This window comes from Dysidea avara, chromosome 3 (genome assembly GCF_963678975.1).
Source record: "Dysidea avara chromosome 3, odDysAvar1.4, whole genome shotgun sequence".
Lineage (NCBI taxonomy): Eukaryota > Metazoa > Porifera > Demospongiae > Dictyoceratida > Dysideidae > Dysidea > Dysidea avara.
In genome coordinates, this window is record NC_089274.1 from 14,005,917 (window position 1) to 14,025,680 (window position 19,764).

Consider the following 19,764-nt stretch of genomic DNA (forward strand, 5'->3'; position numbering starts at 1 on the left):
TGTGATCGGCAAAGCAGTGCACTTTGATTGAGGGAGTTAGGATGTAGTTATTTTGTACAACTACTTTAACTACACAGGAAATATTGCAAAAATGTGACCAAAATTAGCTAATCAGCTTTGAGAAATCGCAGATCTAATCATTAATTAGTTCTTTTGTGACGTTTTGTAACCGCGTCATCAGTCATACGGTATAAATTGGGGCGGGCGCAGATGAGTTGTATGATGACGTAATGACAAAAAGAAGACATGGATTTTTGCGGTGATAGAAACTCAAGGAGCCAGGAGTGATGATCAACTGTACAGAGAAACGATGTTTCGGTTTTGTTATTGCTTTTTTCTGTGGTTTGTGTGAGTTACTATTCTAATTATGGTACGTAGCTAAACACTACTGGGTGGCCGTTTGTAAGGTGGTTTGACGAACTGCCGAATCACATAAGTGCTGTGACTCGAGCTAGCTACCGAGTATATAAAAGGTTTGAGCGCGACAAACAGCGTAAGTATAAGCAGCGTGTAAGGGATGTTGAAATAGGCTCTTTCACCCCTTTGATATTCCGCTCTACTTTTTGGGGAATGGGAAGTGCGGCCACTACTGTTCACAAGAGGTTGGCATCTCTGCTCGCTACTAAGAGAGACCAGAGTTGTAGTAGTGTAGTGTCTTAGATTAGATGCTCCACCAATTTTTCTTTACTGAGGTCAGCTGTAACCTGCTTGCATGGAGTCAGGTCTCATCGTGGCAGTCCAGTGACTATCGGAGCACTTGACCTTGCAATATCTGAGGGTCAGGTGCTTCCATCACTTGTACTTTGAATTGTTGTTTCTTGTTTTTTTCATTTACTTGTTAGGCCATACCTATTTGATCTTATGTTGCGTGGGCCCAACCGACTGCATTTATCTTCAAATGAAATAATTTTGAAAATCACGTGTGAGGATCACAATTAAAGACAACACATCATCAGCACCCTCGTGATATAGTCCAAAACGGACCATTGAAGATCATCCAATGTTCTAAAATTGTAGAATATGATGGGAAAGCTCTTTTGGAGATACCTGATGTTACTAGAAGAGTATGAAACCTAGATTTTAACTGTGTATGTACTATTATAGCTACGTTCATTATTTGCATTTTGTATGCTTGTGTTTAAAATTTTTATCATTTTCAAACCGACCTACCTATAATTTTGCCCGCGCAACATAAGTCAAATAGGTATGGCCTTATATTAAGGGGAAAAAAGCTAGCTATCGAGTACAGTATTAGACTATACATTTTCCCTGCCCCATGCATTCACAGCTTTTGAAGCCAGTCTGGCCTTAAACATTGCCATAATTATTTATGAAGTGTGCTATAGCTGTATTGTAAACATTATGTTCTATCATTGTATGTATAAAAAGAAAAAAAAAAAGAGAAAGGTAACTGTTGTCCCTGTGCTATTGATGATGAGGAATCATCCATATTAAAGGTAACAGGTTGACATCGTTAGCCTCCATTTATAAGGCAATTACCATAATAGTTATTTGTCTCATGTGTATAGGCTATTTCCATAGAGAGAGTATAGTATTTCCTTTCTAGGGTGTGCTTGTGTGTGTGTACAAATCCCTGGCTTGCGTCTATTGTATAAAATGTCTAGTACAGCTAATCAAACAGTAGCTACAGTAGTACCATTAAGTAGGGTAAAAAAAATCACCGAAACCTGATTTTGGTCTGCCTTCCAGCCTAACCAGTCACAAGACGGTTGTATACAATCACTGGATTGGACTGGTGGACTGGACTACTGGACTCAGTTTTCATTTTAGCACATATTTGGGCAATTGGTTGTAGCTATTGCTACATTGAATATAAAATATGCAAGTGAACCTGTCTACTTGGCACTGTCTGTTATCTTAGGATTGTGTGCAATTCTCTCTCTTGGCATAATCTCTATTGTACGACTACCATTGGTCTTATCATGAAGTACAACCCATACGGTACATGTGTATGTAGTGTTGTAGTGTTGTAGTAACCATGTATCCTAAAAGTTATGGTCATGGAGTCAGCTAAATTCAGTGGTGACAGTTAACTGTCTTGCTATTCCGTAGCTGGTACAAAGGTTCTATAGTTTTTGCATGACAGCAATAACAAGCGAAATCACGGGCACAAGATTTCAACCAATCAAATTGATGATTCATTTTGAACTTTAAACTATAATTACCGCTTGTGACTTCTGGTTGACGTGCAAGAACTATTAGAACCTCTATACGTAGCTGAAGCTGGGAAATGTTGACAAGTCTGGCATGATCACACCTTTCTTTTGTTTGTGTGTGGGGGAGTGGTCTAACTACATGAGACTAGCATAATTACAACCAGTTGCCCAAATATTTGGTTTAAAAAGGGAAAATACCTGAGTCCAGTCCACTAGTCCAGTCCAGTGATTGTATACAACTGTCACAAGACTGGAGGCCTGACAAAGCAGTGCATTGCTAATTTCAAGCCAGAATAACATAGTGCCTTTTGTGGTTTTGACATGTGTCTGCCTTCTGTGCTTTGCCTTTGTTTTTATCTTCAATTACATGAAGAAAACCATACCAAGACATTAATTTTCTATATCGAGGAACATGTTTGGATGCCACAAAACTATTTGAAGCACTTATGCTACTGTAAGAGGGAGTACAGGGTAAATACCTGCAGCTGTACTTATAAAACAGTCACATGACACCATGTCCTTAATTAATTAGAGCATGCTGCCATGCCCTTAAACAATAGAGAATGGTGACCATGAACCTTAACTAGTTGCAGTTTTTGCTATAGAAAACAAGAGATAAGCAAGGAAATCGAGATACTCTAATAAAGCAGTCGAAACCACACTATTATCATAGCTATGCTATAACTGTTAAGGCTTCGGGTACACATTAAGGATTTTGGTACTCGGATAGTAAAATTGGCGCTTAAGATGACATGACCCAGCTCACGTGATATATTTGTCATCATGAAATGACACCATGAAGGCTGTAGAGTTTGATTGGTGTAATTTAATGCATATATTGCTTGTCAGGAATACTAACATCAGTACTTTAATACAGTGTTTGTGTGTGTGTGTGTGTGTGTGTGTGTGTGTGCGTTGTGTGTGTGTGTGTGTGTGTGTGTGTGTGTGTGTGTGTGCGTGCGCGCGCGCGCGTGTGTGTGTGACACTACTGTTACTAGAAAAAGTTGTAAACAGCTAAAGGTTCAGTATTTATTTATATATAAAACATGTCATGTGAGTATGAATACAATTAGCTAGTATTTGTGAGAATATACTCAATCATTATCACTAGAGAGTAATATAATACTCATACTACAAAGTCTGACTTTGTAGTTGGCATGGTCAAAGTCTAGTTACTTCTGTTTAGTTTATCCAAGACTTCATAATATAAAAAGATTATGAACTCATGGTTTATCTGATGCATGTTCATTTTTGTAATCCAGTCTATAAAATTTTCCTCTTTCTGTGCACTTAAGTTCAAAAATTCAATAATTGCATAATCTGATGAACTTTAAATCGGCACATATAAAAGACAAAATACAACTGAAAATGTATACTTGTAGACATTCATAGCTAGCAACTCACAGACATGGCTGGGTTTGCAAGGTGCAAGAACAGTAAACTGCTTAGACAGCAGTAAATGCAGAGATAACAGTTGACCACTGAGGAGCGCAGGAAGATATGTAACTTATGGGTGTCCTACTACTAATAAGATCAACTTGTTTTTTATCTCAAAAGAATTCTAGTCACAGTAAATATGATACTGAAGGATGGAATATAGATATTAACTGATAAACTGTCTACTTATAGTAATGCTACTTTTGACTGACTGCTCTATTAGAGTGTCTTGTATTCTATTATTTTAATGCACTTGTACTACACCTTTGTTTAACCCTATGGACTATGGTTGAAGGCAGATGGAATCATTGACAAATTAGAAAAGCAAGTATGAGTGATTTTGATTCTAGCTAGAAATATGGTACCCATGTTTCCTATGCTCCTGCCACTGGCCATTTCCCAACCAATTTACACAAAATCTTTTTTTTGGACAAATCACTGTATGTTTTCAAATGAGTTTTTATTCCGCATGCTGAGTTAGCAAGTGATAGTAGCTATATCAAAACAAAGGAGTGTCAACTGGACTGTCAAAAGCTTCAAATCTATGGGAACGTGTCATGCAGCTACCTGGTAAATCGCAGCTTATATCTAAGTAGGTAGCACCAAGGTCATGTAAACTAACTATGACCACCGAATTGGTACCAAACATAACGTGCACTCTATTAGAGTATTGCAATAGCAAATAGTCATGCATACAATTATAACTTCTGTCTACAATAATCATCATTGTGTCTGTAGATATTAAGAAATGTGGGTAAAAACAATCTCCAAAGCCAGCCTGTAACTGACAGAGCTCCAGTACAAAAAAATTCAAAAAAACAAAAAAAAAAAAACAGCCATGCTGTAAAAAAAGGGTGTGGCCTTCGAAAGCCTTGGTTTAGAATGTTGTTGTGTTAGTGAATTAATGGCCGTACATTATTAACATAAACTAGCATTAACATCATTGCAGCCATTTCTTGGCCACAATCTTTTAAATGATTTCACAACTTTATTTTATTAACATGACATCATGCAGCCATTGTTTGGTTGCCACCTTTGAATAACTTTTTTCACCAAGCTTTTTGTGTAGATATAGCTAGCTACATGAGCCATGGAAAATAGAAAGAGTCCTTAGAGTTCCTTTAAAAATTCCAATTATTTAGTAAGTAAATACTAAGATGGGCGTTCTGTAGTTTTGATATTAAAATTTTATGTGTGTGTTTCAGGGCAATGAAAAACTGATGCTATTCATGTTAAATATAAAAATAAAACAGTGTACATTAATTAGAATAGCATAATTATTTTATGCTTTAGTAACATGTCACAATTTTTTTGAATACCATGGATAGAACATGAGTAATGACATTTGTCAAAGCAATGAAAATTTTACATTTGTTAAAATTTATAATTGTGCCACAAACCACATGTTGGCTGCGCTTTTGTTCATTCTCTACAGCACATTGGAGGCACTGGTGCAGGAAAAATCTTGAGTTGCATTCTTGTCAAAAACCATACACAACGGCTCTGGCATTAAGGCATTCTATGGTAAACCTTAAGGCCAAGGGTTCAATTCCTCTTTGTTACTCTTTTTTTTCTCTTTTGTAATAACCTTTTTGCAAGTGAAGTGTTCATGATGATTATACTACACAGCATTTTCACATATTGGCATAGTTCTTGCTTGAAATGAAGCACTCATCATCTGATTACCTTTATGTACTTCCACTCACCTGTTACAGCCATATGCATGGTGTACAAGTAACATTTCATTGCATAACACAGGACAAGTAGTTCTGCAGCTAGAGTGCCTGCCTTATATGTACACAGTTGTTGTGTTTAAGCCATAGAATCGATCTTTTTGGTATACTTAATCTTTTCCACTCATAGTAATAATACCCTGCTAATGCTTTAAGGCATATGGAACTCTTGGAAAAGTATTTTGCACATTTGACACTATTTGGATGTGCGTTTGTCCCATGTGTTCTATTAGTTCACTTGCATAATTTTTTTAATGTTAACACTTGCCTACATTATAAAAACAAAACCTGGATCCCACCTGTGGGTTAAGTTAATTGGTTGATTGTGTTTAAACCTTAATTTGCTTGCTAAATTACAGCTATTTCAAACCCTACATGCTCCCATCATTTTACTATATACTTGAAGGATGCTTTAGGTTAATAGTGACATTACCATGCATACTACATCTAGATCTCTATAGGATGTATAGTATATTGTATTGGTTTAAAGTAAACTAATAATAATATATATCCCTATAGCAATACTACCAGGAACCAAGCAGCAGTGTGGAGGGATATGTGGTGGTTCGATTGAGGTTAATGTCACTGAACTAGGATGGGTTGTCATCCCATGTGGTAATGTGGTACCATCAAATAACACAAGAGTGAATTATTGTAATGAAACTTCCAATTCTCCACTGGCAATAAGTACAGATGTACCATATAATTTGACTGAAGCTCAGATTCATCAGAATGGGAACACACTCTATTGTGCCATTGATACACAGAGTATAATATACTGTTACAGACTTAATGTCTTCTGTAAGTTAACATTGAAGATGTATATGCCACCTAATTTTTACAACCAGCCAGCCTACTACGTTAAATATTCTCTAATAAAATACAAACCAATAGTTAACTGACTGCTATATTAGAGTTATTGACTGTTCCATTATGGTGTGTCGATATTTTTCTGTGAAATGCATTTTCACAGGTAAGAATTTATGGTGTGGCATATATAATCTTCCCATATTATGTTAGCATTATGTGTAATGCTTCAAGCATCGTAATTATGCCAACCAATTGGCGGGTGCCTACTTAAAGCAATATGCTTAACACATTTTGCAAATAATACAAATTATATACTTGTGTTATTGTTTCGACCTTCTGTTAGCCATGTTGTTCTGTAGTTAAAGGTGCAATGAACGTAGTGAATGTCCATTCTTGGTAGCAGCTAAGATCATTAGAAATCATTTGAAATAGCTACTACTACAGATTACCAATACTGATAATTGGTACTTGTGTTGGTACAACCATGGTGTATGCTATTGACACTTAATTGAAGTGAATTACGTAGGTACAGTGTATGTACATTGAGAATAAGGTGGACAGGCTAGAGTGATTCTGTTTGTAAAGGAGTATTTGGAATATCAAAGCATTAGCTAATTGTGTACATACTGAACAACTTCTGTCAAACATTCACTTTGCTGTGTGTTTAGTTGTAAGGATACACAGCACCTGTATTTTAGTACTGGTAGCAGAAATATGCTATTGTAATTCCTTGTATACCAGCATAATGAACACCAGCCTACAAGTAAGCACCCTGACTATATCAATCACTGAAAACAAAGTTGCCACTCCACTTCAATATCAGCTATATATGTTTTGCCCATTACACAATGCTACAGATGAAGGACAGTACAAGAAGCATCTCTGCAATAAATCCATGGCCAGTCACTACAGAAATTATTGACAATTTCCATTGTAAATGTGATAGGCACCACAAGGAAGCCATCACACAAATCAACACCTTCACGGCAGGAATGAGACACAAAGAGGAAAAAGGCAAGTCCATGATGCATCCATTGTAGCTGCTGCAGTAGGTGATAAGGCACTTCTCTGACATAAGCAACACTGAACAGTGAAGGGAGTCAAGCCTATAGCATTTATCATAGTCAAGTTATGCTTGCATGACTGAAAACATCAGTTAGTTAGATGATTAGTTAGTCAGTAGAGAATTTGGTTAAATATTCATAAAAACTTGTTGAAAGCACGTAGGTCAAGTTGAGCTTGATCATGCCTAACCAACTAATAATGTAAAGAAAAGTGAGGCTGGTTTTGGGATGATCTTTTGCAGAAAAGTGGTGATGACCCCTACCATACAATACTGCATGGTAACTGAATGTTTTGTGTTAAGTATTTTATTCTGCACAGATGCTCCATACGTGCCAAGTGATTATAGGCCACCAACAATTGGATCAGAAAATATTAATAGACATATATCATTGGAATGTCCTCTTTTGTCCAACCCACCACCATTGTGTAATTGGAGCAAGTATGATGATAATAATACAAGGCAGGACTTCATGCCTGGGATAGAAATTGCTTTTGATACAAGCAACAACTGTTCTATTGCTTTCTTTCCCTTAAGAGAGGAACACAATGGATTATATGAATGTACAGCATCAAATGCAGTTGGCTCTACCACTTATACATTCCCAGAGAGAATTGATGTAGAAAGTAAGGATATAGATGAGTTATGTGGTATATTATTATTATTATTTTAGTTGTCTATGTTTAGTCAATACTCACAATTAGTGTGTAGCAAATCAATTGCATTAATACCACAAAATATTTTCACTAGTGCAAATTTTGCCTTAGAAGAAGTTATACGTTCATGAGTAAATTACACAGTTTGTAAACTCATATGAGTGGAGGACATTTTAGGCAATAGGCTGCATTAGAGGTGAGTCCCTAATACTAATCTCTGCATGGCAAGCAAAGTATGTAGCTATTTTGCTTAGCATTCATATGGAGAACAGTGTACACAAACCAATCACAATAGTGTGGTGAGGAAATTAAATGTGGGTTCCAATTTCCATGTACATAAATGCATCAAAGCCATTGATGTGCTACAACAAACAAGTGTGATACCATCAAGACACACGGTAGTGTGTCGTGCAGCCAAGAAAGCTGGCGACCACACTGTGAATATATTGATAGGAAGAAACAGCTTTTCATGTGTGCATAGCTCCATGGCTCCTTCTCCAAAGCACACCATTTTTGCATTATAGCTGTCCCCCAGGTAGGGTATGCCACACAGCAAATTTGATTAAATTCGCAACAGCCATTTGCGAGATATGGGCGTTCAAAATTTCATTTTAATTTCTTCTTATGCTGTATGGGGGGGGGGGGGCTTTGATTTCTTTTCGCATGCTTTGCAAAAATTACTATAAAATGCAATTGTATAACTCCTGTCACGGCTACAGGGTAAACTGAGTATAGAAATAACTTGAAAATTGGTGTGTAGATAGGCTGATCATCGTAGCAGTGCCTTTTGATAGTTTGAAAAACAATAGAGTTACAGCGACAAAGTTATAAGACAAAAACCAAGCAAGTGTAAAATCGTGGGATTGAGATACTCGAATAGAGCAGTCACTGCGGGGTAAAAAAGGTGTGCAAAAAATGTCGGAAAAAAACTTACCAGAGTTCGAACCAGGGACCTCCATACCTAACACCTGCATCCTTAACCACTGGACCACTGCTACCTTGGCTGATCACATCACTTAATTTCTGCTTTATAAAAGAAATTTCTAGTTGAAATCTGCTTATAATCAAACATTTGTAATTTCATAGATCTACCAATAGAAGTACTAGATTGTTCTAGAACATTCTATGTATGTTATATTAGAAGTCCTCAAAAAATGTGCACTGTATTAGAGTATTATAATAATATTATCAAATATTGAGTTAAATCATAAGTCTGTCTTCAATAATCATCATTGTATCTACATAGAAAAGAAGAAATGTGAGTAAAAACAAACTTCAAAGTCAGCCATAGGTCGGTTTTGGGGCCTTATAAAGCACAAAAAGAAGTGAAATCCACACAAAAACAGCCATTGTTAAAATTTATTAGCATTAACATTATTGCAGCCATTTCTTGGCCGCCACCTTTGATTTCACAACTTTTTTCACCCAGGCTTTTTAAGGCCACACCATTTTTTCACAGCTTGGCTGTTTTTGTGTGGATTGTACTATACAAACATAAATAAGACAAATAAGGAAAACCATACTGTGTACAATTTATCGCTCACAGTACTCCAAGACGCATGCTGGGCTGCAATTGGTTGCAGTTGCTGTAGAAAACAAGACATAGTAATCACACCTCTTATCTATTGTGTAGCTCAAGCAGTGGGATAGAGATACTCTAATAAAGCAGTCATAGCCACATGTGTAACAAAAAGTTAACAAACTAGTGCTATTAAAATTTTTAATCGAAAAACAAAGTAGGGTTGCAGCTATAAAAGTAGTGAAACAATGATGTTAGCTATCATACAGCTATATTTGGGAATCCCTACTTTGGCATTGAACAGATGTCAATTTCACACATAGCTGTGTTGTGATAGCTACCATCATTTTACATATCTTGTCTTGTACATGCTTATGTTGGCTTCCTCTTTGTATAATATCACTCTCTTTTAACATTGTTTTGTGATTATTACATTACTGGAGGTGTTCCTCTCAACCCTGATTTCCAATGTGGTCATACACATCTTTATGAAACTGGATGTCCTACCCATCATATTACTACTTTTCGTCCATAAAGAACATTCAGTCAGAAGCACTACTAACATTGGCAACATCTTCATGATGGAATTCTCTTCCTGCAAACTTGTTTCTGAAACCTCTTCTCTTACTCTATTTCAAGAGACTTGATTTAATTTCATTTGTGTTTTGTTTTATGTTGTTGGGGTAAATTTCTTTTGTAAGGTTTGGTGCTACTGCTTGTATTGTGTGTGTGTGTTGTATAGCTATGGTTTTCTTTTGTGTACTCTCCAGTATGGAGGAGCAACCATTGGGAGTCTAAACAAATCAATCAATCAATCAGTCAAGCACTACTTTTATCACTGGAACCCTACTTCATTTTTAAACCAGTGATTTTTAGTTCATCATGGACTTACTGCCATTGTCCTCTCTTTGTGTCCTATTTCTTTTCCCTTGCAGCACAAGGGAATGGCTTCACAGCTCCCCGGAATGGCTTCATGTGTAACAAGAGTAAAACAGCATTTTTTATACCATGTCTCCAATGGTCGATATAAGGAGATAATATTAATTCTAGGCTAGCTCCACGCCTCATTCTCCAGGCTGGTTAAGTGGTTTGTCCTCATACTCCATCCTTTTGATTCAGTGTTGCAACAGATGAATGATGTCACAAAAGGTTAGCAAACAATAAATTTTACAAGTTTCTTAGTACTCCATAAACAAAGGGAATTGTACAAGTTTAATCCCTGCTATTGCCATCCTGTTTATTGTATGGGCTAAAGTTAATTACACTTCAGGTGATGATCCCCCTTGTTTAAGGACCTTTTGTTTTAATAGTTCCTAATTTTTAATTGAATTAGATGCTTTTCTCTTTAGATTGTTCTGTGCTTGCTTTGGTTTCATCAAAACTTGTGATAAATCATCCTTCATCAAATATAAGTACTGGTGACAATACTACATTGACCTGTAAGGTATCATCAGTAACTAGGTATACAACACTCATGTGGACTGTGGATAATGTAATATACAACACTAGTGGTACTTTCAACACTAGTAGGGGTCAAATTGTGTTGTCATATTCTGCATTTGATTCTGCCATTACATGTTCTACGTCATCTAATTTGACAATACTCAATGTGAGTATGGACAGTGAGGGTATCTACCAATGTACTGTAATTGACAATAATTCAACAACCACAAGTAATGTGTCATTAAACTTGTCAACAATGTCTAGCATCATCCGAAGCTCATCAAGCAATAGTGAGTTTAAATTCATTTAAAATTTATACTCTTTGTTTGACATATTCTTATGTTTTAGGATCAGCAGCTGTGATAGGGGGAGCAATAACAGGGACCACAGGCTTTCTGTTTATTTTGACTGTATTATTAGTGATTGCATATCTCTCTTATCAACATTTCAAAAGGGTCCAACTCAGAAATCAACTACATGAACCAGAATGTAAGTTGAAATAACTATATAAACATAATACTTCTATATCTGTAACTAGAAATAAAGACTCGTGACAGTAATTATATGGCTGACATAAGTCTACACTAAAACCAAATGTTAGATCCTTACGATTTAACGCTTCTGTAGTAAAGAAAACTGTCCCTCAAATAAATTATTTCAATCAAAATTACTAGAAATATGCTACCCTTTGTGACACTTTGGTAAACCTGTGTGAGCAGATAACAACAAAGTCCATCTTTGCAGATGTATAGCAGCAAGTGTTGGAATACCTTTCTTACTGTTAAAAATAGTCGTGAGAGGCTGATGATCAGTGACAAGTGTAAATTTTCTCCAATGCACTTGCCCCCCAAAAATCAAGGATAATGCCTCTTTTTCCAATTGAGAATAGTTATTTTCACTAGATGACAGTGTTCATGAAGCAAATACAATCGGTCGCTCCTCTCCACTAGGAAAGACATGGGAGATAACAGCCCCAACTCCATAAGCAGATGCATCTCCTGCAAGACGTACAGGTAGGTCGGGATTGTAATGTGCTAGGACTGTAGCAGACATCAGTTGCTCTTTAGCTTTCACAGATGCTTCATCACATTCTGCTGACCATTCCCATTGATGACCTGTCTGCAACGAAGTATTTAAGGGGTGTAACAAAGTAGCAAGATTTGGGATAAATTTGCCATAATAGTGTAACAATCCCAGAAATGATCATAACTCCCGGACATTCTTTGGCTTTAGTGCCAACTGAACAGCTTCAACTTTCTTACTGCTTGTCTGGAGTCCAGTACTTGTAATACGATGGCCCAGGTACTCAACAGAGTTCTTGAAAAGGAACACTTTCTGCTCTTCACCCAGATTCCATGTTGTCTTTATCAGTTAAGAACTTCCTCCAGTCTGTGAAGGTGTTCCTCATCATCAGCACCTGTAACAAGAATATCATCAATACATTGTACATGACTCAACCCTTGTAAAATAGTGTCCATTGTATGTTGAAAAATTGCTGGTGCTGAGGCAACTCCAAGTGGTAGACAAGTATATCTGTAAAGACCCATATGTGTATTAATTGTAACAAATTCTCTGGATTCCTTGTCAAGGACCATTCGTTGGTAAACCCGAGTGAGATCAATCTTTGAGAACTTTTGTCCTCCGGCCAATGGAGCAAATAAGTCATCAGGCTTTGGAAGGGGGTATTGGTCAATGTTCAGATGTGGATTGACAGTCACTTTATAGTCCCCAAAAATTCGGAGGCTGCCATTTCCCTTAGGAACTGTTACAATGGGAGCTGCCCAATCACTGTGCAACATTTTCTTGATTATGCCAGCTGACTCTAGACGTTTGAGTTCATCTTCAAGTGCTCCCTTAATAGCAAATGGTACTGGTCTTGGTCTGTGAAATACTGGGCATGTGTTGTCTTTCACATGTAATTTGGCCTGGAAATGTTGTATTGAGCTTAATCCATCAGCAAAAACATCTGCGTAACACTCTAGAAGCATCTTAAGAGTAGTAGTTTTCCAATCTAAATGGAAGTGTGCTATGCTAACTAAAACCTTTGCCTTTCACCACCATTAAGGAAAGTTGCTTTGTCTGGTTGCCATAACAAATGTTAACTGAAATATGAAATTGACTCCCCTGTGTAGGTGCAAAGAACAACAGGTGCTTGATTTAGTGATACATGTGAAAACAGAGTGTCATAAGTCTCTTCAGATATGATGGAAACAGCTGCACCTGTATCAACTTCCATTACAGGTGGCTTTCCCTGTACCTCAAGCTGAACTGTAATAGAGTGGGAGGATCTACCATCAATCTTGTCAATAGCCAGAGCTGGTTCAGAATCACCATCAGACTCACTTTGAGTAGTTTGGTTAGTATTTACTCATTTGGCTGATTTGGTCTTATGTAATTGTCTTGATTTCTCAACTGACTGGGTGGGGTTCTTGGAGCTTGCTGAACAGCATATTTTGGAAATATGTCCTTTCTTACCACAGTGGTGATAAGTGGCATCTTTGAAATAACAGCTGGAAGCCTTATGATTTTGTTTACCACAAATGAAGCAGGGCTGTGTATGGGGGTTACCAGTGAGTCTATTCACGGTGCCATCTGTTGCACCTTTGAACTGGCGAGACTTATTGTCTGCTGCTTCCATTCCCTTTACTATTTCTAATGCGCGAGTGAAGTTTAGCTCAAGAGCTGCTTCTGGGTGGCCTCACTTTGTAAACCACATACAAAACGATCCCTCAACGCTTCATCCAAATGATCTTTAAAATTGCAATTGAGTGTCAATTTATGCAGTTTAGCAACATACTCAGCTATAGATAAAAGTATCCCTGCAAACTATAGACCAATATCTTTAACATCAGTGTGTTATAAAACCATGGAACACATTATTTGCCATCACATCTTAGATCATCTGAGCACATATAATATCATTAACCCAATAGGGCCAATACAGCATGGGTTCAGGTCTGGTCTTTCCTGCCAGACACAGTTGATACCCCTTGTAGATGAAATGCTTAGGGAAATGGACCAACACTATCAAGTTGAATTAATAATGTTAGACTTCTCCAAAGCTTTTGATACTGTAGCTCACAAAAAAATATTATTAAAGTTAGAACATTATGGTGTACAGTCAAATACTCATTTATGGATGCAAACATGACTTACTGATTTAACCCAGAAGGTTGTCATGGAAGGAGAGAAATCTATGAATTTGTCTGGAGTTCCACAAGGAATGCTTTTAGGTCCACTTATGTTTTTATTGTATATTAGTGATATAAGTACCGGAATTACTTCATCTATCCGTTTATTTGCTGATGATTGTGTTCTATACAGAGTTATAAAAATACCTGAAGATCATGATCATTAACAGCAAGACTTGAACACTTTAGTAGAATGGACTAAACAGTGGCAAATGATATTGAACCCTGCCAAATGTGTTACTCTAAACTGTACTCGATCATAATCACCATCCTTGGCTCCCTATTCTATCATTAATACACTTTTACAGTCAGTGGAACAACATAAATACCTAGCTGTGCTGTTACTTAACTCCATGTCCTAGTCTAAACACATTCAAGAAGTAATGAATAAGGCAAGCAAAATATTATATTTTGTGAAACAAACATTATATTAGTTTGAACCATCTGGTAAAGTTGCTGCATACACCACATTAGTGAGACCAATACTGGAATATGCGAATGTCGTATGGGATCCACACCAACTATACCTAATTGATAGCATTGAAATGGTACAACGGCAAGCAGCTAGGTTAGTCAAGCAAGATTACAGTCTAACAAGTAGTGTATCTGAAATGATAAATAATCTCCAGTGGTCTACCCTACATGAATGCAGAAAGTTTAGCAGATTAATTATTTTTTATAAATTTTTTCATCAAGACCCACCTGACATAAGTATCCCACTCACATCACTCCTTGTTTCACTGTACACGTATATCACATCATCAACGATTGATACCACCTTTAACGTCATCCAACTATTATCAGAAAAGCTTCTTCCCTCACACAATTATTGACTGGAATAATTTACCAAATGAAATAATTGAATGCTCTACCCTAGATGAATTTTCGTATCACCTAAGTTTTTATGATCATGTAAGCGGCCGGACTGAACATTTAGACAATCATATAACTTTAAATTACAATGTATTGTGTTTATTATTTGGGGTGTGCAGTTGCACCCCCTGTGTTGTATCAGCCATACGGCTGTCTTACACAGTAATCAAATCCAAATAGAATTGTTCACTTCTTGGTTGCGTCAATGAAAACTAAATCGCTCAGCAATGACTACTCTCTTCAGTTCATATTGCTTCCTCAATGAGGTTTAGCCGGTGCCAGTAGGTTCCTTAGCAAGGTGTACAATTTTCCGCCGATAACACTGAGAAACACAGCAATCTGTTTCTTTTTATCGATGTCATTTGCTAGAAAATAAACTTCAATCCTTTCAAGGTAACTGGTAATAGTCTCTTTATGAGGGTTAAACTCCTCAGGATTGCCAAACGTTGCCATTGTAAGTAGTGGTGCAACAATGTATCGATATATTGCAATATTTTCTATCACAATACAATACAATATGTGTGATGAAACATATCGATATATTGCGTATTGCAAATATTGCTGTGTTACAGTATATTGTGTAATATTGCAGGGTTGTAATGGGCTGTGGCTTGTGGATAATTGGCCTATTCAGCTGCCACCCTCCTGGAGGGCAGGAATCAAAGCCACCAGAATGTAATTGTTGATGTTTTAGAAGCCACATATCGTAGTACTGCCTACTTGTACTGTTATACCTATTTAATAACTGTTGGCCATTATAAGTAGCTTTTGACTGGTAGGTGTACACCACATGACACTAATGCTATCTGCTGTATCTTACCGTGTTTTTCAGGTTTCTGGCGAAAATCAAAGCATTAACGTGATCAAACACGTGATCTGTGCTTCGAACTAGCAAGGCTTACAGCAAGGATAGTTATAAAAACCGGAATCGAAATGGGAAACGAAACGAAACGAAATCAGCCTACAGCAAGGCTTACATAACTTGCAACATACTAGCAATACTTGAACGTGTACAATGATTGGCAAAAGGTGCGAATATTCGCTTTAAATTGCAAGGTATTTAAAGCGAATATTCGCACCTTTTGCCGATCATTGTACACGTTCAAGTATTGCTAGTATGTTGCAAGTTATGTAAGCCTTGCTGTAGGCTGATTTCGTTTCGTTTCGTTTCCCATTTCGATTCCGGTTTTTATAACTATCCTTGCTGTAAGCCTTGCTAGTTCGAAGCACAGATCACGTGTTTGATCACGTTAATGCTTTGATTTTCGCCAGAAACCTGAAAAACACGGTAAGATACAGCAGATAGCATTAGTGTCATGTGGTGTACACCAGGTGCGAATATTCGCTTTAAATGCCTTGCAAGTTCGAGATGTTTGAATTACAGATCACATGTTTGATCACGTTTATGCTTTGATTTTCGCAAGAAACCTGAAAAACACGGTATGAAGCTTAAATCCATGAGTTATTGCTCAAGTATAGTACTTCAACATCACCAAAGGCCCTAATCCAAATATTGCAATACAGCAATATATTGCAATATTTTTTAAGGCAATACACAATAAGGTATTTACCCGTATTGTTGCATCCCTAAATTTGTAAGTCAATACCTCGTTGCCAGTTGTAATGATTGTGACCAAGGAGAGGAATTCGAAGGATTCACGTTAGTACACTGTTAACTCTATAATAAGTGATTTGAGGGATTCACTTATTATCAAGACTATCACGCATGCACATTACAACACCGTAAAACTACACTCACATTATAAGTACATGTACAGTATATAAAATTCTAACAGTACAAACACTACACTTTCTTTTATAACATTGGATGTGTTGCATATAGTGTTTCTTTCATCTTTGCCAAGGTCTTTTGCATTTTTTAAGTGGCTCAAAGAATAAAAAAAATGTCCAGCCTGCACCTAAACTTCAAGGCCGGTCACGTGTGGGTTTACTACTGCTGACCCAGATGACCCACTGACCCAGATAGTAATGTGGGTAGGACCCAGATAAATTAAAGTAGAGTATAAATAGATATAATGTTGGCAGTAGATAGCTCTACATTACGGGAAAGATTATCTGCAAGATCAAGTTAATATATAGCTATATGTATTAGTTAATAGGGTTCTGTGATACAGTGCATTTTGTGTATCACATAATTATCACCATCAATAAACTGTTTGATACAATACTGTATCATGATATTATAATGAGCCACGATACTATAATGAAGTGGTCATGACTACATTGACTAGCTATATTATATGACTGGTACTAGTTAGCGTAACCAACCATTTCAGCTAACCACTATGGTGAATTCACTTAATGTTCTGTGAGTTAAGTAATATCCTCTTTGAGGGTTAAATTTCAAAGGCAAGGGTAGTAGAAAGAGGTCACTGTATTACAATTGTAGTATTTATGCTCTAATATGCTCTATTCTATCCCACTGAAGCCATACATCAAAGTAAGAAACTGGGAGTATATTACTATAACATAAAGCACTCAGTGACTGTTCTATTAGAGTATTTAGATAAATGAATATTTTCAAGGTGCAGTATAGTATCATGATACTGATTTACTGTATTGGTATATTGCCATATACAATTACACATAATCGTGCTTGATTATGATTTGAGTCTGGATCAGACCTGGACATTCTACAAAGTAGATGAGACACACTTGACCTGGGCAAAATGTTATCAAACCCGGCTTCAACCCTTTGGCACAATTTTGATGTTCACATGTGTGAATTTAAAAAAAATCAAGCAAAGAACTATCATTGCTTTTTTATTATCTAATGTATGTTATTGGACTTGTTTTCCTGTTGTATAGATGATTATGAATTTGATGTTTTTATGTCATTTGCCAAGACGGAAACTGAACAAGTAGAAATTATTTTTAAAACGTTGGAAAATTCACACTACAACTACCGAGTCGTTTGGCATCATCGAGACTTTAACATTGGGGTACCTTCTGAACAGAACATGGAAGATTATATAATGAAGAGCAGAAAAGTGATCTTAGCTTTGTCACCAGGGTTCTTACTAAGTGACCACTGTAAGAATGAGTTTGCTCTCTCGTATGGACGACTGGAGGACAGGGAGGAAAACTGTATAATTCCAATTGTGATTTCACCATGTACAATTCCCAAAGAAATTCAATTTCTAAGAATACTCAGATATGATGGCAATAATTTTGGAAATTTTATGAATCGTTTGACTGAACACTTAGGTCAGTAGTCATACGTGTGTGTGTTTGTCCCATTCCCCAGACACTAATATATAGTACGTAATATCTAGAGGGATATTAATTCCAATAGAATTTTTGGCTAGCAAGAAGTGAATGTATATATTTCAGAATGCAGAGAAAGTTTCAGACCCCATATCCCATGCAGCCATTTTGGTACCTTTGTTGCATCCCCTACATATATATAGACTGAGGATCCAGTCACCACTATGTGCCCATGGAATTTATTCTGCATTCAGTAGATAAAATTCTCTGTCTCCTAGTGAGATAACAATTTGATCATATCTGTTGTTGGGTGAGATGCATGCACGTCAATGTGATTTCAATTTTGTTATACACACATGTAACTACATAACATTATTTGAATGCTCCATTTAATTTTGTAGGAACTCCAATCAGTGAAGTGGAGATGCACATCTACTGCAATAATAGTTTGCAACAACTGAGAATAAACTAGATCATCCTTATGGACCTTGATCATGTACACATTTATTCCTATTATTTTTATACTACGCTGATACATACATAATTATAAGCACTACATTTGTGTTTAAACAATGTGGTATCATATCTTGTGGTGAATGTCATATTCAGGCATGTATTGACATATGCTTTCTTGGTCTACACCATAATTATTATAAGTATTGGAAAGAAAAGAGCCACAGAATTAAACTGGTGTTTATTAATTACTCAAGACAGCAAGTGCACGTAGGTAGGATTTTATGGTAGGAGTGGTACTGCAATTCTTATGCATAAGACGTACTTAATCACATGCACCAGGTTAGAATGTATGTACTTGTAGAACAGTATAGACATCTTTTGACTGACTTATTTACAGACAATGTGTCTTTACTTTGAGGAAGATTAGTAGAGATACATTGCAAATATATAGAACTTTCCAGTTTCTTAGATATGTAGTTTTGATCAGACACTAAAATAGTTGTCTACCTTTTAAAGCATTTTTGTAAGTCATTTAAAAATTGTAATTTAGTTCCGTATATGATATGTAAGCAATTAAGTGACTTTGTTCTTTTAGGCCATTACTCTTTCTCAAATTTCTTAAGGTTGTTTATGTTAAAAGGAAATATTTAATCAGGTGGTTGACTTGACCTGAACTTTGACCTTAACTAGTTAGGTTCTAGAACGCAATAGGAACACCTTGTATGTAGCTATGTAGTTAAGTTCTAAAACACACTAGGGACATACTGTATGTAGGAAATATAGAATATTCTAGAATTGTAAGCTATAGAGTATAAGTAGTGTAGTTCTTGTAGCTCTAGTTGTTATTTGTTGCTGCCTTGTACTTTGTGATTTGTCAAGTGATTTATTAAAGACTTTAATCAACTACCCTGTGAAACCATGCAAGCTCTGCAAACAGTTTGTTCTTGTTCTGAAGCATAGGTATACGCTATATTTAATGAGAATTTGGTAGACTAAATCATTTGTTGTCGCTGTAGTATATATCTAATCCAAAACAGCCAACTGCTGTAAAAAAGCGTGCGGCCCTCAAAAAGGCTATGGTGAAAAAAGATGTGAAATCCAAGGTGGCGGCCAAGAAATGGCTGTGATGGTAGGTTAATGGTAAAAATTTTAATAACGACAATTCAGGAGAATTTTTG

At 36.6% G+C, this 19,764-nt stretch overlaps 1 protein-coding gene across 2 annotated transcripts; it reads left to right on the forward strand.

Annotated features, from left to right (window-relative positions):
• Window positions 1-209: 209 nt before the first annotated feature.
• LOC136249489 (uncharacterized) lies at window positions 210-18,732 on the forward strand. 2 transcript variants are annotated; one of them, XM_066041513.1, is made up of 7 exons: window positions 210-348; window positions 5,867-6,148; window positions 7,541-7,846; window positions 10,745-11,128; window positions 11,187-11,327; window positions 17,732-18,183; window positions 18,532-18,732. In XM_066041513.1, exons 1-6 carry the CDS (start codon window positions 288-290, stop codon window positions 18,136-18,138), a joined length of 1,581 nt encoding a protein of 526 aa, XP_065897585.1. In that variant the 5' UTR covers window positions 210-287; the 3' UTR covers window positions 18,139-18,183; window positions 18,532-18,732. The 2 variants fall into 2 exon arrangements, with proteins under 2 accessions (XP_065897585.1, XP_065897584.1); XM_066041512.1 differs by having other exon boundaries at window positions 17,732-18,130.
• The last annotated feature ends 1,032 nt before the right edge of the window (window positions 18,733-19,764 follow it).

Bases quoted from the DNA above. Each gene is read 5' to 3' on its own strand.
- LOC136249489 (XM_066041512.1), top strand. From the start codon at position 288: ATGATCAACTGTACAGAGAAACGATGTTTCGGTTTTGTTATTGCTTTT. The intron at 349-5,866 runs GTGAGTTACTAT...ATATCCCTATAG, and splicing joins TGCTTTTTTCTGTGGTTTGT to CAATACTACCAGGAACCAAG. The intron at 6,149-7,540 runs GTAAGTTAACAT...TATTCTGCACAG, and splicing joins TTACAGACTTAATGTCTTCT to ATGCTCCATACGTGCCAAGT.